The 20673-nt window shown below is 65.2% G+C and overlaps 1 protein-coding gene across 3 annotated transcripts; it reads left to right on the top strand.

Moving 5' to 3' along the window:
* Positions 1 to 2436: 2436 nt before the first annotated feature.
* IGF2 (insulin like growth factor 2) lies at positions 2437 to 17642 on the top strand. Of its 3 annotated transcripts, none has more exons than XM_012743996.3 (4): positions 2437 to 2551; positions 13947 to 14109; positions 15684 to 15832; positions 16124 to 17642. In XM_012743996.3, exons 2-4 carry the CDS (start codon positions 13953 to 13955, stop codon positions 16349 to 16351), a joined length of 534 nt encoding a protein of 177 aa, XP_012599450.1. In that variant the 5' UTR covers positions 2437 to 2551; positions 13947 to 13952; the 3' UTR covers positions 16352 to 17642. The 3 variants fall into 3 exon arrangements, with proteins under 3 accessions (XP_012599450.1, XP_075857747.1, XP_012599451.1); XM_076001632.1 differs by lacking the exon at positions 2437 to 2551 and adding an exon at positions 9520 to 9681; XM_012743997.3 differs by lacking the exon at positions 2437 to 2551 and adding an exon at positions 12434 to 12517.
* The last annotated feature ends 3031 nt before the right edge of the window (positions 17643 to 20673 follow it).

The raw sequence follows: 20673 nt of genomic DNA, 5'->3' as shown, positions 1-20673 counted from the left end.
GACGGGTGCTCTCGGGGAAGTGCAGGCGTCTTTGCATCTCCCTGAGTCCAGCCTGCTCTGAGCCTGCCCTCCCTGCTGGCTTGGGAAGGAGGTTTCAAGTTCCCAAGGAGGCTCAGCCCAACCAGGCGGAGCTTCCATCTGAACTTTCTCCAGCTGCGTCAGCTGAGCCTGAGCTTAGCTGGAGCTTCGTGCAGGCTCAGAGGGCTGAGAGCCTGGCCGGCTGTCCTGCCCAGCAGTGCCTGCACGTGCTCCCCCTCTGCTGCGTGCCTCGGTGTCCCTAGTGCCCGGGGCCGCCCGTGCAGGGTGGGGGGTGGAGCAAGTGGGACTGGGAAAGGGGGGAAGCTCCCAGCTGAGTCCCCAGCCCGTGGAAGACGGAAGGACGTGGCTGAGAGGCGCACAGCTACCTCGGGAGCACCTAAAAATCGATTTTTTCTGCTCGTTCTCGAACCCTGCTCAGTCCCCGCCCCCATTTTACCAGTGCCACGCCCACAGGCGTGCCAGGGTCTTAAGTAGCTGCCAAGGGTCCCTCTCGGGAAGCCCCACCCTCTGCCCACCTCCTGCACACAGTCTCCACCTCCCAGCTAGCAGGGACGGCTCCCGGCTGTGCCCACGGCCTCAGAAGCCTTTCTGCTTGGGGTGGGGACGGGCCAAGCTTCCACCCCTTATGCACCGGGCCCTAGCGTGGGCACGTGCCACGGCCAGCCACCCCAGCACCGCCACGTCGATGCAAAGTTCCCCAAATTTGGAGGCGCCCGGGGAAAGGCGTGGAGGGGACCAGGAGGTGAGAGCACAGCTGTAGTTTCAGCTGGCGTCTGGGTGGGTGCCGCGCTGGGTGGTGGTGGGCAGGCTCCCCTGCTCCTAGGGGCCCCACGATAGCATGCACACTCTAACAGCGCCCTTCCTTGTCTCTGCAGCCTCAGCCTCGTCCCCCTCCTTCTCCTCCTCCTCCTCCTCCGCGGCGACCCGGCTGGAGGGTCTGGGCACCACGGCCAGAGGACCCCCTGCTTTGGCGGCGACTGCTTATACTGGCCCAGCCGGCGGATCATCGTCCAGGCAGTTTCAGCAGAGATCCCTGGGCACCAGTGACTCTCCGGTCCTCTTCATCCACCGCCCGGGAGCCGCGGGGACCTCGCAGGGACTAGAGCACAGGTGACTGGGCCTCCCTCCCTCCCTCCAGCCGTGCCCCGTGAGTGTGTCTGACAACAGCCGCCTCTTGAGCATTCAGGCCCCGCCGGTGGGCTGGGGACCCGGGACAGCTGCCGAGACCCCGGTTTCTGAGAGAGGGCAGGAATGTCCGCTGCCGGAGGGCCCAGGCAAACTTCCCGGGAGTGGCCTCCACTGCGGAGGGGACAGGAAAGACAGTCGGGGAGGGGGTTCCTCTATGGGACTGCACAGAGCCACCGGGGCTTTTGCAAGGAGAATAGGTTTCCTGCACTCAGCCCGCAGGCACAGGGGAGGGGTGTGGGGAGGTGGGGAGGGCTGCTCTGCCCAGCAGGAGGGCACAGCTGTTTTTGCACATGTCCAAGGAGGGGTTTCTGTGTGGAAGTTTCCTCTTGCTGCACGCCGACACCCCCCCACACACACCTCCAATCCCAAAGACAAACAGGAGACTGTGCAGAGGGGCCCGGGCCTGAGGCTCCGGACTAGGTATATATAATATATGCGCATACACACATACACACACATAGCATTTTAAACATTAAGCTTCCCTCTCTCCCTGCTCCCTGCACCTCCCGACCACCAGCAAGAAACTGGGAAGGAGAGTGAGAAGGACGATGAAGGGACAATGGGCTTGACACTCCTAGCAGGGTTTCAAAAAGTAGACCTTCCTCCTCCCGACAGGCTCTGCAAGGAGGGCCGGGGCCACAGCAGCTCCGCTGGGGCGACAGGCATCTTGCATGGCGTTTCTCTCTCGCACCCGGGACCCCGGACTCCTCCATCCTCCCAGGGTGGTGTTTGTGGGGAGGGGTTCGTTTCCCACAGGAGCCCGGCTGCACCCCACTCGGCAGCCTTCTCGGGGCTCCGGTGTCCTCGGGGGTTGCAGGGGGCTCTCTCGGGAAGCAGAGGGACAGACTTCCCCATTCCGTGCTGTGCGTCTCCGAGATGCCACCTGTGTGCACCTCATCGCCGCCCAGCAGGAGGGTCTCCTGCCCCTCGACCCACCGCAGGACTCAGCCCTGGCTGCAGAGAAGCCCTTTCTGGGCGACCTTCTGACACTCCCCCCTCGTGCTTTGCAGCAGGGAGAGCTAGGAGCAGAGGGACAGGAGGGGATGGCTTGGGTGGGGGTGTCTGGTTTGGGGAAGGCAGTGTCTCAGGAACACCTTTCTGGTTCTCCCCAGGGGCCGAAGAATCACTGCCGAGCTTGTGCGGGAGGAGGCGGCCCGCAGCCCCCAGCCCAGAGCCCTTCTTCTTTCTCCTCCTCGGGCTCAGCCGCCTGCCCAGCCTGAGCCCCGGCAGGCCAGAGACCCCAGTCCCCGGGTGAGCTGCTGCGGCCTGTGGCTCAAGGGACCCCTGCACTCTGAGAACTGAGGCCAGCCCCAGCCCCAGCGAGGTGAGTGACCGGGGCACCGCAGGGCAGGGCAGAAATGTCACTGGTGCGGGTCAGTGCCGGGCTCCGGGCAGGGGCTCGGGCACCCAGGCAGGTGCGGACGCCCCACGCGCAGACTGGCACGCCGAGTCCAGCGTGGGCTCCAGGCTCTTCTCTCTGGAGGGCTCTGGTGCCGGCAGAGCAGGCTCCCTGCAGCGTCAGGTCCTCAGAGGGGAGCTGCAGGGGCGAGGGAGAGGGCAGAGGAGGGCAGGGACAGAGGGAGCCGTGAGGACAGGGTTGGAGCAGGGGTGAGCAGGGAGAAGGGGGAGAGGGAGAACACATCAGGCAGGGGCCGTCTGGAGACGGGGAAAGCTGGGTCCGCTGCGGGGCCTGGGGGGCCCAGTCCTCCCTGCCCAGCTGCGGGTTGTGAGGCCTCACGCCAGTGGCTCGACCTCTCTGTGTCTGTCCCCATCTGTCAAAGTGGCCGACAGTCTCAGGCCCCCTTGGCGGTGCAGGGCTGTGAGGAGCAAACCAAGCGCTGTCCAGAGCGGCGCTCTGTGCACCACCGGGGGCCTGGCAAGTGCGGCTGTCCCAATCCCATTGTGTTCCGCGACCCGGGCTTCCTGTGCACAGTGGGGGTGGGGGGGCTGCAGAGGCCCCGCCGGCCGGACGCCCCTGACTCCCCTGACTCTGCCGGCCGGCCGCAGCAAGCTCGGTGGTGGTGGTGGTGGCTGCGCCAGTCGGTTGGTCAGGTACCCGGGTCGGGGGCGGGCGGTGAGGGAGGTAGGGTGCGCCGTGGTCCCTGTCCCTGTCCCCGACCCAGGACACAGGCCTCCCTGTGGGGCCTGCGGGAGGGACCCAGCAGGAAGCGTCTTCAGGCAGGTTCTCTCAAAGGCGTCTTTCCTTTAGCGCAGTGGTGAGTGCGCGGCCCTCCCCTGCGCTCCCCGCGACCCTCGCCCAGGACCTACCGTCTGGCTTTGGGTGCCCCATGAGCCGATGAGCCGTTGGCATGGTCGTCGTGGTGTTGGCAGTCCCTCTCGGGGTGGTCAGTCCCCGGCTTGCCACGCTGGCGGCTGACGCCCAGTGGGCGCGCGGTGGTGCTTCCCCAGCCCCGAGTGGAGTGCCCTGCGGGGTGAGGTTGGGGTGCTCAGGGGACCCTTGGAGAACGGAGCCGGGTCTGCAAAGTGCTGGGCTTGGTCCCGGGGAGGGGGGAGCGGCCAGCTCAGAGCCAGAGCGGGAGAAACCGGGATGAGAAGGGCCCAAGGCAGAGCCCGAGCAGGGGAGCAGCGGCGGGAGGGAGGAGCAGCTCTTGGGGGTGAGTGGGAATTCTGGGGGGACAGTCACTCTCCTTGGAGTCTGGGTCTGCGAGCCCAGAGAGAAGACCGGTGCTGTCGCAGGCAGTGCCTGGCCAGGCTGCCACTGGAGGCTGACGTTCCTGCCAGCCAAGCTCTGGGCTGGGGCAGGGCTCACCCCTGTGCAGCGTCCTGGGACCCTTCCTCCCCTGGGGGTCCAGGAACAGTGGGGAAGGAGCAGGTCTTGGGGGCAGACCCCGCTGCCAGTCCTGGCTGGGGGTGCAGCCAGTGTACTTTTTGAGCCCCAGGGTGACCCGGATCTGCTCGCTCTGGCCATACTTTTGACTAAATAAGGAAAGGGCTCAGCCAGTGGGCAGCCCCGGTGGGGAGGGGACCGTGTGCAGCCCCCACCCTGCCGTGGGCACCCCAAGGTGACCTCAGCTTTCTCCATACCTTGCCAAGTCCAGGCATGGGTCTCCCAGTGTGGGCTGTGGTGGCTCCTCCAGGGCTGGTGCCTCTGGAACAGAAAGCAGGGGAGCAAGGGAGGGCCCCCAGACAGGTCACTGGTGTGGTTGCCCCCAGGTACCCTGAGGTGAAAGCCCACAGCTCTCCTTGGTGTCCCACCCATCCCAGGCCTGCAGAGAGGGTGGAGGACGCACAGCGGAGGGCAGGGGGAGGCTGGCGTTGTCCACAACAGAGATTTGAAATCTGCCCTGGTCACTGCAGCCAGGCACTTACTACCCGCTCCTCGCCCCCAAATCTGCAAGACGCCCTGGAGTGGGGAACATCACCAGGCCTGCGGCCTCAGTGCGGCCTGGGCCTCGGTGGTGCCGGAGCCTCCCTCCCTCTATAGGCTAACTCGGAGGCCAGAAAGCCGCTGGGCCGGGATGCAGGGAGCCTGCAGAAGGCTGGTGGAAAGGGGAGGGGGCCCGCGCTGGGTGGGGGGAGACAGCCAGATGTTCTTGGAATGGGACACGGGGTGATGGATGCGGACTGGAATTCGAAGGGGACATTCCCCACGTGCTTTGCACTCTGGGTGGAAAATGGGCTGTTTTTCATGGGTGGGGGGCTCCCTGTCTTGCCAAGCTAACCCGAGGGAGATGCCTGGGCCCTGCCCAGCTCCCGCACCTGTCCAAAGGCGTTAACCCCTGCCTCCCCAGGGTGTCAGGCTTTGAGGTCACCCCCTTCCAGCTAGTGTCCCTCTAAGGGGTGACAGTGGGGACCAGCAAAGCTCACTGTACTTGCCCCAGGGTCCCCACTGCCTGCCGGCTGCAGTGCCCTTCTCCGGCAGCCCCCACCCCTAGGCCGCCTGGGGCTGTGGTCCCCCACCCCCAACATTGCCCAATGCCTAGGGGTGACCTTGTTTTGGCCAACAGCACTGCGCGCTCCTGTGTGGGTTCAATGTTTGCCTTTAAGGAACTGGACTTTCCCCAGTCGCGAGGGGGGGTGAGAGGCTTTCTGTAAAATTTCTCTTTGAGAAAACGAAAGGACACCCCTGACCCCTCAGCGGGGCGCAGTCCTGCACCCCTGCCTCTCCCCACATTTTTCTCCTCTGCTTCCCCGCTTCCTCTCCTCTTTCCGGTTGCCAAACAAAATTGCTTTCGCCGTTGCTTGGGGATGGCGGAAGCCCCGAACGGCGCGCGCGGAGCGCCCAGGCAGGCGGCGGTGGCCGCCTGGGGTGCTCCGGGGCCCCCAAGCCAAGGCAGGGACGAGCCTGCCCCCGGCGGCGGCTCAGCCGCGGCTTCGCCTAGGCTCGCAGCGCGGAAGCGCGTGGGGCGCAGCGGCGATGGGGAGCCCGCGGGCCCTGGCCCCGGCGGCCGAGCGGGGAGCGGAGGCCCGGGAGCGCCCGGGGAGCCGCTCCCGGCGGTTCCCTCGCGGCCCTCAGGGCCCTGTCTTCACCCAGGCGCCGCTAGGCTCAGGCCGCCGCCGCGGAAGTGCTCTGCGTGGGGAGAAGGGGAAAGAAGGAAAAGCGAGTTTCCCCGGCCGTGCGCGCCAGGGCGCCCGCGCCGCCCGCCAGCTCCCCGGGGAGCGCGCAGCAGCCCCGCGCCGGCCAGACCGGTGGCCCGCAGCCGCTCCTCCCCGGCGGCGGAGCCTGGTCTCGCAAGCAGCGCAGCCCTTGCTCTCCGGGACCCCAGTGGCAACTTCCCTGCTCCCCCAAACTGGGTCCCCACTTATTCGGGGGTCCTGCAAATGTAAGCGCGGCTTCTCAGGCCTCCGCTCCGCACTCCGCAGGGCGGAGAGCTCCCGTGGACAGTGGTTTCCGGGGACTCAAATTGCTTCTAGCCTCGACTGGCGCCCCCAGAATTTACACTACGTGTCCTGGGTCCCCAGATTAGTCTTCTCCAGGGCTCTGAGCAGTTTCAGGTAACCCCTCCAGGCCCTACAGACTCACACACCACTCACCTGGGGCCCTAAAATCTACGCAGTAACCCCTCAGCCCCGCAGCGCGCCACCTCTTTGGTTCCGCAGGACGCGGACCGCGCTTTTCTCACGCTTGGGCTGTTCCCGAAATAAGTAGACTCTTCCCGCGTCTATGCACAGCTTCGAATATCAACCGCAGGGTCTCGAACTCCCCGTCCTCGCTTGGATCCCCCCAGTCTTCCTTGGCTCCCCACACTGTAGGACACCCTCCGCTGAGTGCCCCAAATCTAATGGCACCAACCTGGGTTCCCCCAGTTTTGCACGTGGAACCCCAAGTACCCTCGCACTGAGGAGAGATTTTCCTGAAACCCTGGAGGTTTGAACCTTGTCTCACCCACCTCCCCCTAAATTCAGGCAATGACACCCACCACAGCCACCCAACTCCTTTCCCGAGTCGTGAACGCCATCTGCTCGCTTATCACCGAGTTCCGTTGAATTATTTTTCAGTGACCCCCAAAACGCATAGAGAGTTTTTATTTGTGCATTTATTCATTTATTTTGGCATGCCACAGAGATTTGGGGGTGTTCGTTCCTGTGGCCCTAGGAGCTCCAGGCCACTGATCTATCATCTATCCCTGTTTTAAGATTTAAACGCCATCACGTCACCCCAGGCCCCCCAGCACACTCAGAGATTACCCACCCGGGATGCACCCAAGTGTGACCGGGGGTCTTCTAAGCTCCCCTAAAATCGCCATGGCCCCCCACATCCCTCTGGGTCACACGGAGCACAAAATTAACACCTTGGGCAGAGTCTATTTTTTTTTTTTGTTATACCGGGTTCTTTTTTTTTTTTTTTAAGTGTCCCCAAACATGCTGAGCATTTTTTCTCTGCATCACACAACGTTTTGAATATAAAAAAGCTGCCCAGTGCCACTAGCTTGCTGACAACAAGGATTTCAAAAAGTCAGACACGGGTCCCAAATCCCAAACCCCAGGATCACATTGGACTCTTTTCCTGACACCCCCACCCCCACTTTTGGATTAGCCGGACTCCCTGGAATAGGGCACATTCGGCAGGACATTTGGGTCACAGGAAGGGACTGATTTCTTGGGCTCCGAAGAGACCCATGCACCCACAGAGTCACCCCAAACGTAAGCAATGTTTCCTGCAAACGCACTGCATGCTCCCCGTAGATCACAAAATTTGGGAGTAGATTCCCCAGGCCCTAAAGACCTCAGAATTCATAATGCCTTCCCTGCAAATGTAGTATTGACTCCCAAGCCCTCCAAGACCCTGAGCAGCTTCACCCATCCTTAGATTCAACAATTATTTTTCTCTGGGACCCCCAGGTTTGAGGTATTGTCTCCCCAGCCCTCCGGAACAAACGGAGATTATTTTCCTTCACAAAACGATTGAGCTTTTCTGAACATTGATTTATGATTCTCCCGGCTTTACAACCCCTGTCCTGAGTCCTCCTGCCTTTGGGCACTGTTCCATGGCCCCCCAAAGCACATGGAAAACGTCCCCTTGGTCCCAGGAATCCCAGGCTTTTAAAGGCCTGTGTCCTACAAATTTCTGAGCTACTAACCCGGTTTCCTGAAATGCAGATTATCAGTTTCCTTTGGGTAAATTTTCATGGATCCCCAAAACTTGAAACATGTTTTACGGAGCTTCCTCAAATGCAGACATTGTCCAGAAAAAAAAAATATATATATATATATAAAATCTTTCTTGTTTATAAACAATAAATTACTTTATATCTACTTAAAAAATAAAATATAAAAAGGTATTGATTTTCTGCATTCACCAAATGTACTTATCATGCTCTAGGGTCCCCCAGATTTACATAGTGCTTCTAGGGTCTCTAAAGGACATTAAAATTCCCCCCTGAAACCACGGTAATTAGGGAGGTTGCTTTTCTTTAGTGCTGCAAGTGTCCAGGCCACTCGCTTGCATTCTTAAAATGTGAAGTGAATCCCTGCTTCCCCCACACACTAATAATTTGCCTGGATCCCCAAAATGTACCCATTTGCTTTCCCCTCCCCATCTAAGGCAATCTACCTTTTAGGTACCCCCCCCAAATTTCATATGGAGAATTTTGATTCAACCAAAAAAATATGCCCCTCCATAAACTGGTCTGGGATTTGGTGGGTCCCCCAAGGCTGCTGACCAAGATGCTGGCTTCCCCCCTATTTTGGACACAGACCCCTATCACCCCAATTTGCCTGGAGCAATTTCCCTCCTCCTCAAACTTGGGCTCTATTTTTTTAGACTCTCAAATTTAGTCATTAATCACAGTTCCCACTTCAACAGAGTCTCCCCTGGGTCCCCTACTTCGGGACACCCATTTTCTCCGCGCAAATCAGACAGAGGTCTGACTTGCGTTCCCCCCAAATTTGGGCATTGTTCCCGCCGCCGGCCGCCCGAGTCTGCCTCCCCAGTCCCTCGCGCGGCAGGCGGGTACTGGTTTCAGGCCTCTTTGCGTCTCCTACGAAGTCCCCCGAGCTACTCGGATTTTGGAAATTTCTGTGCTCCTCAAACACGCTTGGGCCGCCCGCGCGTCCCCAAGACGTGGGCTGTGCTGCTTCTCCCGTGTCCAGGAAAACGACTGGGCATTGCCCCCAGTTTCCCCCAAATTTGGGCATTGTCCCCGGGTCTTCCAACGGACTGGGCGTTGCCCCGACACATCGAGGACAGCCCCCGGGGTCTCGCTCACCTCCAGCAGCGTCCGCCGCCGCCACAGAGCGCTCCTCGGTCGCCTGGGCTCCTCGTGCGCCGCGGACCGGCCTCCAAACTTGCGGTGAGCCCCCGCGGTGCGGCCCCTCGGTCTCTGCGGGTCCCGCCCGGCTTCTGACCCACACCCGCCGCTGTCCCGCCCGGGCTGGCGCTCCTCTGGGGCCGCCGCGCTGGGCGCGGGAGCCAGCTGCGGGTTTGCGGCTCGGCGGCCGCGGCCGCGCTCCGGCTTCGGCGGCCAGAAACCGGCGCCACTTTCGTTTGTTCTTTGCAAAGATCACATTTGTGGGGAAGGCGACTTGACGGCACCGACACGGAGCAAGCGGGGCGCCGGGTTGGAGGGACGCAGAGGAGAGGCGCTGCCTGCCCGGGCGGCCCCGCGCCTCCAGCCCGCAGGCCCAGGGCTCCGGGAGGCGCGCGCCGAGCGCGGGCGAAGTGATTGATGGCGGAGCGAGGGGGGCGAGGGGCGCGGGTTTCCGCCGGGGCCCCTTCCCCTAGCGAGGCTCGGCGGCCTGGGACGGGGCAGGCGGGGTGCGGGGTCTCGTGCATGGTTGGACTTGGTGCAAATCACAACGCCTTCTCACATCGTCCACACTCTCTAGGAGATGGTGTCCCCGGACCCCCAAGTTATCGTGGTGGTCCCCGGGACTGAACCCGCGTCTACGCAAGTCCAACTCACTGAGGACTGGGTAACCATTATCCGGATATTTGGGGTGGGCCCCAAAGGGGAGCTGCTTAGACGCACCCCGGTGAGCTCGGTCATGCAGGTAGGATTTGAGCGGTTTCCCGCGCTGAGCCTTTCTCCCCAGCGGCCACAGCCTGGGTAGGCTCCCAGCCAGGTCCAGGGTTCGGCCCGGCTCAGCCCAGCCGGCCTTTCTCGCGTCCGCACCTGGCGGCCGCAGCCGTGCTCGAGGCTCGGCGTGGCACCTGGGGGCGCTCGGGATCCGAGTGCCGCTCACTCGAGGCGCCGCGCGGCCGGTTCCTCCTGCTTGGGCAGGTGGCGGCTGTGCGCCCCGCCAGAGTCCAGGGACCCCTTCCCCTGCAGCTCACAGCGGGGTCCCTGGCCCAGACGAGCCACCTGCGCCTGCACTGAGGCGGAGCGCCCCTGCCGTGTAGCCCCCTGGGGCCTGCTGCAGGAGCCTGGCAGGCCGCCTGCCCCTGCCAGCACGGTGCCCCATGTGCACGAACCCAGGGCGCCCTGGCACCCCGGAAACCAGAGATAGGGCCCCTGAATTCTTTAGAAAGGGCATTCAGCATTCCGATCGCACTCCGTCGCTCCCTGCCCCCCACCCAACCTCCCCCACCCAACCTCCCCCCACCCCGCACCCCACGGCCCCCCTCCCGCCGCCGCCCCCCGGGGCCAGGGGCCCCCGGCCCCCGTCCCCCTGGCTCGAGTTGCGGGGGCGGGCCGGGGGCGGGGCGAGGGCCCCGCGGGCGCCCATTGGCGCGGGCTCACGGCCAGCGGGGCCCGAGCGGGCGCCTGGCCGCGGGGTGGCGCGGCTATAAGAGCCGGGCGTTGGCGCCCGAAGTTCGCCTGCTCTCCGGCGGAGCTGCGTGAGGCCAGGCCGGCCCCCGGCCCCCCCTTCCGGCCGCCCCCGCCTCTTGGCCCACGCCCGCCCGCACTCGGCCCGCCAGCGCCTCCACCCGGGCTGGCGGCCCACGCCGACGCCGTCCGTCACCTCGCTGCTGACTCCCGTCCCGGGCGCCGTCGGCGGGCCGCGCTCCGCCAGGCCTGCGGACCCCCCGCCGCCTCCTCGTCGTCTACCTCAACCCCGTCCCCGCTTCGCCAGGGGAGGCGGTCCCCCCCGCAGGCAGTCCGGCTCGCAGGCCGCCGGCGTGGTCATCCCCCGCGCTCCCCCCCAGCCCTCCCCCGGCGCGCAGCCTCGGCCGCTCCCCTCCGCTGCGTCCCGAGCGGCCCCGGCGGCGCCACCGCCTGACCCCCCCCCCAGGCCCGGGCTCGCGACGGCAGAGGGCTCCGTCGGCCCAAACCGAGCTGGGTGCCCGCGGCCGGGGAGCCGCCTCAACTCCGCCCCCCGTCAACACCTCCCCCGGCCCCCGACGTTGCGCCCTTCCCTGGCTTCTCTGTGCGCCCCATCCTCTCTCTGCGTCTGGCCCCGGCCCCTCTCTTCTCCCGCCACCTTCCCTTCGCTCCCTCCCGTCCCCCCCAGCTCCTGGCCTCCGACTCCCTCCCCCTCCACGCCCGCCCTCTCGCCTTCGCCTACCAAAGTGGATTAATTATACGCTTTCTGTTTCTCTCTCCACTGTTCTCTCCCGCTGTGAGCCTGCCCGCCCCTCGCTGTCCTCTCTCCGTCTCTAACCCTCTCTTCGGCCCCCCCCCTTTCACGTTCACTCTGTCTCTCCCACTGTCCTGCCCCCCCCTCTGTCCTTGATACAACAGCTGACCTCATTCCACGACACCCTTTCCCCCCCGAAAGTACAACATCTGGCCCGCCCCAGCCCGAAGACAGCCCGTCCTCCCTGAAAGAGCAGACAAATCCCACCCCCCAAAAAAAGCCATCCCCCCGTTCGGCCCCGTCGCACATTCGGCCCCCGCGACCCGGCCAGAGCGGCGCTGGCAGAGGAGTGCCCGGCAGGAGGGCCCACGCCCGCTGTTGGTTTGCGAATCGTGCAGCAGGGAGGTGGGCGGCAGCGTCGCCGGCTTCCAGGTAAGCGGTGCGGCGCGGGCCGGCGGCGCCCGGCCCTGGGGCTGGCTCGGCGCGGGCCGGCGGAGCCCCGGGAGGGTGGGAGGCTGCGGGTCCCGCTCCCCGTCCTAGCCCCGCTCTCGCCCTGCACCGCCGGAGTTGGGGGGGCGGGGGCGCCGGGACGCGCCGAGGGAGGTGTGAGCTGTCTGCGAGGGCACCAACTTCCTGGTCGGCTTGCCGGTGCAGGGGTGTCGCGGGAAGTGTGTGATCCGCGCCTGGCGGGCGTCCCCGGGCGCCGGGGAGCGTGGGGGGCAGAGCCCGAGAAGCCCACCCTGGCATGTTGACTCGCTGCCAGCGAGACCGAGGGAAAGACTGGTGGGCGGGGCCCGGACGGAGAGGGGGGCGCGCTGGCGAAGGACTCGGCCCGGCGCCACCTTTGCAGTGTGTCCCCCACGTTCGCTCTCTGTCCCCAACGTCTCCGAGCAGGAATCGGGGAGAGGGGCTGGAGTGACGCTCGGAAGGGCAGGAGCGCGCGGGCTGCAGAGGGGCAGCCGCCCCCGCCCGGTGGGCAGCCTGGAAGTTTCCGTGCAGGGAGGTGGAGAGGAGACATACCCCCTCCCCCCGTCACCCGTGTGGGGATGGGCTAGGGGGTGCAGAACCAGCCCCCCCAAGGCACTTTGCTAAGGGATGGTCCAGAGCTGGTGGGGGGGGTGCAGGAGAGGAGGGACTGGCTGGGAGGAGGGAGGGGGCGGGAGCAAAGGGGCGGGGGGAGTGGTCAGCAGGCGGAGGGGTGGGGGCAGGGTGGAGCCGGGGCTGGGAGGAGCCCGCTCAGACATAAAAGCGCAGGCACTGACCAGCCTGCAAACTGGACATCGCTTCTCCTTCGAGAGAAACGTCCAGCTCCCTCCTCCTCCTCCTTCTCCTCCTCTTCAACCCCAGCGAGCCTCTTGTCCAGCTGCAGGTAACCGGGGCTGTGGAGCGAGGACCCTGCTGCCATCTCACTCCAGCCTGCGGCAGCCCAGGACACCCGCCAGCCTTGGCCTGGCCCAGTCGCCGGCCTGCGCCTTGCCTCGCGCCCGCCTCGCTCCGGCCTCCTCCTGGGTCTCTGGCTTCCTCACCTGCTGTTCCCTCTTCTGCTCCTCGCTCCTGGCCCTCTGAGCCCAGCTTCCCTGCTGTTCCTGGGCCCTCACCTGTCCTGCCCCTCCATGTGCCTCTTGTCCAGGCTCCTGCTTTCTGCCGCCCACTCCAGTGTGTTCTTGGACTTGGGAAGGGGGTGGCAGGGGCGGTGGGGGGACTGGTTGGGGTGCGGTCAAGAGGTGACCCTGGGGTTTTCAGTTCGTGTTTCTTTCTCATCCCTGCTCCGTGGCTCACGTGATTTATTGCATCAAGAACTCCCCTAGGCCTGTCGGGGAAGGCCGGGGCTGCCCGCCTGGAGGCCTCCACCTTCTGCGGGGCGGGGGTGTGGGGGGGCCGGGGGCGCTTGCTGTGTGGGTCCCAGGCCGCCCACCCTCAGGGGGCCGGTTAACCCTTGCCCTGCAGCCCTGTGGCCACCGGACCCACAGAGGGGGTGTGTCCTAGGATGTGCCTCTGCTTCCAGGGTGGACCTGCAGGGACCTGGTGTCCGGACTCCCAGGTGGCCTGAGCTGCTGTCCGGCTCCCACCGGCGGGGTTCGGCACTCCAGATGGGGAGTGGCCAGGTGGCCACAGAGGGCCTCTGAGGTCCCTGGCCTTAGGTGGTGGGATTGGAGGCAAAGGAGGCGTGCTGGCTCTGTCGTGTTTTGGGGTGCCCGGGGGAGACTGGAGGTGGAGGACTGGGTGACTTGGGAGAACAGGCTCCGGGGAGTAAGGGGTGTGAGTGTGCTGAGACCATAGGTGCCTCAACCTGGGCTTTGCACACACTGGAAGGGTGGAAGCTCTGAGAGGCTCACCGGCCCCGCCTGCTGCTCGGGGAGGGGTGGTCCTCCTGGACCCCCTTGTCCGGCTGGGGGTGGGGTGGAGGAGGGGGGAGGGCTGGTCCTCCTGGGCACATGTGCTCTGCCCTCTTGGCTGGTGCACAGAGGCCAAGAAGTGGTGACATGCCCTTGGGCTGGCCCCATCTCCATGATGTCACAGGCCGGAGACCAGGCCCACTGTCCAGCAAGGGCCCTGGCGCCCGCGGGTGTGGCCAGACCCTGCCATAGTGCCGGCGGGCATGGCCACCCCACGCTACTAGCTCGTCCTGTGGCTCCACCACCCAGCCCTCTCCACCCCAGCCGCTGAGGCGTGTGTGTTATTTTGCGATTAAAATGCCAGCGCCTATGGGGAAGCCGAGCTTCAGAGTTGCAATTGCGTTGTCACCTCCCAGTCCGCCGGGCACCCGGCTCACGGTGTTGTGTGTCTCCTGCCCCCAGATACCAATGGGGGTCCCAGCGGGGAAGTCGATGCTGGTGCTTCTCACCTTCTTGGCCTTGGCCTCGTGCTGCTTTGCTGCTTACCGCCCCAGTGAGACCTTGTGCGGCGGGGAGCTGGTGGACACCCTCCAGTTTGTCTGTGGGGACCGCGGCTTCTACTTCAGTAAGTAGCCCGGGGCTGGGGCTGGGGGGGGGGCTGGGGCTGGGGCTGGGGGGGTGGGGCGTACACAGCAGGCACCCAGTCGGGTGGGGTGGCTTCAGCACACCTAGGCGAGACCTCCCTGGGTGACAGCTGAGGACGCCTAGCCTCATTGGGGCAGGACACGCCCAGGTGACCGGGCCAGCCCTTGCTCTGAGGCCTTGGAGTCCCAGCTGGTGTTGGCCAAGCAGCTGCAGCTCACCTGGGCTCGGTGTCACCTGCCACACGCACTCACAGTTCCTGTTGGGGGTGGCCGGAGGTGCCCGGCTCCTCACATGCACTCGCAGGGGGCTGCCCGGGGGCCGGAGCTCCCGGTGGGCAATGCCAGCCCCCACCGTGGAGCCTCTGGCGGGTGAGGAGCAACCCGCCTCTTCTCCTGCACTCGGTGGGCATTTGACAGGGGCCTGTGTGCACAGATGGCAGGATTTAAAACCGGATGAAATCGGTTTAAGATCAATAAAAGCAAAAGCAAACGTGGTCTGTGGTGCCGGGGCTGAGTGTGCACACGGGCGGCGGGCGGCGGGTGGCAGGAGGAGAGGCGGTGGGGTGCCCCCTGCCGCCCCCCCAGAGTGCTCGGATACTGCTCTTCTGTTTCTCTCCTGATCTCCGGCCTGGGGGGTTGGAGGGTGGGCTCACTGCTCGCTGTCCTTCAGACTCACCCCCTGGAAGGGGGGCTGGGTGGGCACCTGGGTGGGGCTCGGGGCAAGCTTGACAGGCGGGGCGTGCCCCGTGCATGGGGCGCCCCGTCCTTGCCACCTGACACTTGCCGCGCAACACCCTCCACAGCCTCTGCTTGCCCACGCTGCCTGCCACACTGAGGTGGGCTCACAGGATGCACATGCCTTTCGAAGCTTCTCTCTGAAAAGCACACCCACTACTGACGCTTTCGAAGTTCTGCTGCCCTGGCCTCCCTGGGCCCTCCCTCCCGCCAGCCTCACTGGGGGCAGGAAGTGGAGGAGGGATGGGCGGAGGAGCCCCGCTGCTCCTGGGACCCCACTATGGGTGGGGTCCCTCTCCCCCCTCCCCTGTGACTTTCTTCTTACAGCTGAGCCCTGCCGTGGGGGAGAGGGGGAAGGCGGGAGGGAAGAAGCGAGTGGTTCCATGGCCTCCTCACTCCTCTCCTCCCGTCTTCTCCTCTCCTGCCTGTGCCTGCCTGCCTCGGCGGCTCCCGGGGTGTGGCCCACGCTGGTGTCCACCCAGTGGTCCCTTGCTGGGTGGTGTCCGAACTGGGCTCACACCCCACAGCTCCCAAACCACTGCCAGCACGGGCCTCTGGTCCTGGTGGTGTCTGCCCGGCCGGCCGTGTGGCCGGGGGCTTTGCCCGATTTAAACCTGTGGAAGGAAGGAGGCCCCGAGGCCAGGGGCCTAATGCATGCACCCCCTCCTCTGTCCTCGCCTCTCTGGGGCACCTCTGCCTGCAGCACTCACTTCCCCTCCTGCCCTGAAGGGTGGCCGGGCCTCCCCAGGGGGCCCGCCCGGCCCTGTGCCCGGCGGTGCCCAGTGCTAAAGCCATCCCCTGTGTCCTGTGGGACTTCCAGGCAGGCCCGCAAGCCGTGTGAACCGCCGCAGCCGTGGCATCGTTGAGGAGTGCTGCTTCCGCAGCTGTGACCTGGCCCTCCTGGAGACCTACTGCGCCACCCCCGCCAAGTCCGAGAGGGACGTGTCGACCCTTCCGACCGTGCTTCCGGTGAGACCCGTCCCCTCCAGCAGCGGGGCTCCCGGCCCAGGGGCAGGGTGGGCAGCCAGCGTCCTGGCTGGCGGGGCCACCACTGGGAGGCCATTCTCGTGGCTGCCACCGTCTCTCCCCAGCACCGGTTGCTGACCAGTCGCACTGCCACGTGGCGGCTACACGGTGGCGGGCGTGGCCAAGGTCCCCCCGCCGGGTCACGGAGAGAGGCCCATGCATGCAGGAGGGCGGGAGGCTCGGGTAGGGGCACCCGGGAGTGGGCCCCTGGTGACCGGCCCCTTCCCTCCCCAGGACAACTTCCCCAGATACCCCGTGGGCAAGTTCTTCCAATATGACAGCTGGAAGCAGTCCACCCAGCGCCTGCGCAGGGGCCTGCCTGCCCTCCTGCGCGCCCGCCGGGGTCACGAGCTCGCCAAGGAGCTCAAGGCGGTCAGAGAAGCTCAGCACCCCCAGGCCCTGCCCGCCCAAGACCCCACCCACGGGGACGCCTCTTCGGAGATGCCCAGCGATCAGAAGTGAACCAAAGCGTCGTCCTCCTGCAGCACCGATCCATCGTCCTGTGAACTCCTGACCAGGGACATTTCCAGCAGGTTCCACCCCTGAAATCTCTCTGTGCCACCTCCCCCTCGAGGGCTCCCCCCAGCCCAGCCCCCCTGCCCCGCCTCCCCAGGTCAGGCTGCCCCCCAGGCCCCCCTCCATCGGGCCACAGTAACATCTTCAAAACCATTTAGAATTGATTGGCTTTCAACATCCTCCACAACCCCGACTTGCCCCCTAAATTACCCCCAAATTACACATGCGCATCAAAAAATTGGAAACATAAAACCCTAAACTACACACACCAGCCCCCTTAAAACTAATTGGCTTTCTAAAAACACCAGAAAAAAAAACTAATTAGCTTAAAAAAAAAAAAAACTAAAAAACCAATTGGCTGAAAAAAATACTAAAAACAAATTGGCTTCGAAACAATTGGCAAAATAAAGGAATTTGGCGCCCCCCCCCTTCTTCTCTTCCCATTTGGACCTCGAGTCAGATCGGCCTGGACTCGGGTGCCCGAACCCACAGAGAGAAGGGACCAGATCGCAGGCGGGCACCCTCTTGCTTGTGCGCCGCTGTCTTCTCAGGGAAACCCGCCCCCGGGCTTTTCGGGGTGCACCGACAACAGCAATGGCCCAAACTCGTTCTTTGCCCGATTTCCCACCACCAAAATCCGTCACGGAGCTAGTTAGAGGGATCTAGTGAGGCCGAAGATGGGAATATGGGACGCGAGGACCGGAATCCGGGCAGGTAGAATTTAATTGGCGTGACCCCACCCCCCCAAAAAAAATTGTACATCTGAACCCCCCACCCTAGAAAGCACACATGCTTCCCTGCAGCCACACACACACACGCAGGCACCCGCCCACACACACACTCACACACACTCTCACACACTCACACACACTCACACGCACACACACCCACCATCTTTCCACAATGAGGGAGCCGTCCCTCCTCCTGGGTGCTTGTTCCGCGGCCCCCCAGTGTGAGCTGCGATGCCCCCCAGCCCCCACCCACCCCAGCCCCCTGTTCATTGTGCAGAGCAAAGAACGAGCTTGGCAGGTGGGAGACAGCTGTAGCCAAGCAAGACGTGCCCGCCCCCCTGGCAGCCTGACTCCCTGGGTGTGCTGCTGGCAGTAAGATCTAGGGGACCCCCCCTCCCGAGCACACCTAGGGTCACCTTCACCAGCCTCCTGGGAGCCCCCCCGGAGACTGGCGAAGGTGACGGGGAGAGTGGGAAGTCTGGCGGTTGGCGGGGCGGGTGGGGGGCAGTGGGGGCTGGGTGGGGGGGAAGCTCTCGGGTGAGAGGTGGCCCAGACAGATTCGGAGGAGTCAGGAGGAAAACAGGAGACCTGCAGGGTGACAGACGGCAATTAGGACCCCAAATTCTACGTCAATTGATCTATCTCCCCTCTTTGTTTCTTGGGGCATTTTTCCTTTTTTTTTTTTCTTTTTTTTTTTATCCCTCCTTAGCTTTTACGCGCGCCGAATTATACCCCCTCCCCATGTAACAGGGGGGCAGGACCAAGTAATTGTGCACGGAACCAACAGACAAGACCACCATGTCCTGTCCTCCGCCATTTATCTCCCTGCATTTAATTTTTTTTTTTTTATCTGTCCCTGTCGCTTGGGTTGGGTCGAGAGTGGGGCCTCCGTGGGGTGCCGGCCACAGCACCCTACGGAGCAGCCAGAGGGGAATGGAGAGGGCCGCTGCCCGGCCTGGCTTCTGGGGACAGTGGCTGGTCCCCGGAGGTCCTGGGGGGCGGAGGAGGGGGTGGGGCGGGGTCTCCCCAGGTGTCAGGAAGGTGCTCGGAGGCCACCAGGTTGGGGCCCCCGGCCAGCCCCAGGCTGGCTGGGGGGGAAGGGGCCTTGGACGTGTGAGCAGAGGAGTTCCACCGGGCTGGAGCAGGTGGCCGCCTTCCGAGCACTTGGGGAGCCCTGCCCCCTCCTTCGGTGACATCTTGCCCGCTCTCCAGCGCCCTGCCTTGTCCCCGGGGAGGCCTGAAGCTCCGCAGGGCCTCCCCGGGGCAAGGTGGGGTGAGGCCAGGCAGTGGGGAGGTCAGGAGGGCTGAGCCCCGCAGAGCAGGAGAGCTGCCAGAGTGTCCATCGGCCGGGTCGCTTGGGCCCCGAGGCCCGTGGGTCTGGCCGTCCGCCGCAGCCACCCTCAAACGGCGCCTAGGACTGGGGCGGGGGACCGGGCAGCTGGGAGGTTTACCTCGCCCCCACTTGTGCCCCCAGCGGAGCCCCCCCGCACGGCGGTCCGACTAGCAGTCTAGAGGCCTAAGGCTTCGGGGCCCTGGCGACAGGGCTGGCGTGACCCCGGGGGTCGTCCACGCCAGCCCGCCCACACCAGGCACAGAGGGTCCTCGGCAGGCGCCCGGAGAGTGGGCCATTCGGAACATTGGACGCAGCCCAAAGAGCAAAACCGCCACCACGATTGGAGACCCAGATTGGCCCGAGACCCAAAAGACTTCGAGGCACCCCAAATTGCCGCCCACCCCGCCGGACGCCCGCCCCCAGTATTCCTTCGCCTCGACGGGGCGGGCGCTCCGGGGGAGCGCTTGCCGACCACCCTCTGTGCCCCCCGCCCGGCCTGCAGCTCTCCCCTGGGTCCTAGTCCATCCCGACCCGGGCCCCCGTCTGACCTCCCGAGCCATAGTTGTGGCCCCCCATCTGTCTCTTCCCCGACAATGTCTTCAGCGGGACCCCCTCTTGGGTCCCCCACTGGACCATCACCTGAAGACCCCCCACGCGCCAAACACCCCGAGTCACCTGCCGCTGTCTCCGCCCATCTTGCAGCGGCCGTGTTTGCCTCGACTCAACTCCTCTAACATGCTCATGTTTCCGGCAAAGCCCAGGGCTTGGGTTTTGTCTTTAACCTGTAACGCTCGCAACCCCAATAAAGCATTTAAAATTACTATTTTCTGAGTCTTCCATCTTTCACTTGGGTGCCGGATTGTGGGAGGGAAGGAGGGGCAGGGGCCTCGCCATGTGGACGCAGGCATGGGCTGGGGGTCTCGGGCAGTCTCAGGTGGGCCGGGGGTCTCGGGCAGTCTCAGGTGGGCCGGGGGTCTGGGGCAGTCTCAGGTGGGCTGGGGGTCTGGGGCAGTCTCGGGTGGGCTGGGGGTTGGGGCAGTCTCGGGTGGGACGGGGGTCTGGGGCAGTCTCGGGTGGGCCGGGGGTCTGGGGCAGTCTCAGGTGGGCTGGGGGTCTCGGGCAGTCTTGGGTGGGCCGGGGATCTGGGGCAGTCTCGGGTGGGCTGGGGATCTTCTGGGGCAGTCTCAGGTGGGCTGGGGGTCTGGGGCAGTCTCAGGTGGGCTGGGGGTCTGGGGCAGTTTCGGGTGGGCCGGGGGTCTGGGGCAGTCTCAGGTGGGCCGGGTGACTGGGGCAGTCTCAGGTGGGCTGGGGGTCTGGGGCAGTCTCGGGTGGGCCGGGGGACTGGGGCAGTCTCGGGTGGGGCGGGGGTCTCAGGCAGTCTCGGGTGGGCTGGGGGTTGGGGCAGTCTCGGGTGGGACGGGGGTCTGGGGCAGTCTCGGGTGGGCCGGGGGTCTGGGGCAGTCTCAGGTGGGCTGGGGGTCTCGGGCAGTCTTGGGTGGGCCGGGGATCTGGGGCAGTCTCGGGTGGGCTGGGGATCTTCTGGGGCAGTCTCAGGTGGGCTGGGGGTCTGGGGCAGTCTCAGGTGGGCTGGGGGTCTGGGGCAGTCTCGGGTGGGCCGGGGGTCTGGGGCAGTCTCGGGTAGGCCGGGTGACTGGGGCAGTCTCGGGTGGGCCGGGGGTCTGGGGCAGTCTCGGGTGGGCCGGGGGTCTGGGGCAGTCTCAGGTGGGCCGGGTGACTGGGGCAGTCTCGGGTGGGCCGGGGGTCTGGGGCAGTTTCGGGTGGGCCGGGGGTCTGGGGCAGTCTCAGGTGGGCCGGGTGACTGGGGCAGTCTCAGGTGGGCTGGGGGTCTGGGGCAGTCTCGGGTGGGCCGGGGGACTGGGGCAGTCTCGGGTGGGGCGGGGGTCTCAGGCAGTCTCGGGTGGGCTGGGGGTCTGGGGCAGTCTCGGGTGGGCCGGGGGTCTGGGGCAGTCTCGGGTGGGCCGGGGGTCTCGGGCAGTCTCGGGTGGGCCGGGGATCTGGGGCAGTCTCGGGTGGGCCGGGGATCTGGGGCAGTCTCGGGTGGGCCGGGGGTCTGGGGCAGTCTCGGGTGGGCCGGGGGTCTGGGGCAGTCTCGGGTGGGCCGGGTGACTGGGGCAGTCTCGGGTGGGCCGGGTGACTGGGGCAGTCTCAGGTGGGCTGGGGGTCTGGGGCAGTCTCGGGTGGGC

This window comes from Microcebus murinus, chromosome 4, assembly GCF_040939455.1.
Source record: "Microcebus murinus isolate Inina chromosome 4, M.murinus_Inina_mat1.0, whole genome shotgun sequence".
Classification (NCBI taxonomy): Eukaryota; Metazoa; Chordata; class Mammalia; order Primates; family Cheirogaleidae; genus Microcebus; species Microcebus murinus.
This window is presented reverse-complemented; position numbering and strand designations above follow the sequence as displayed.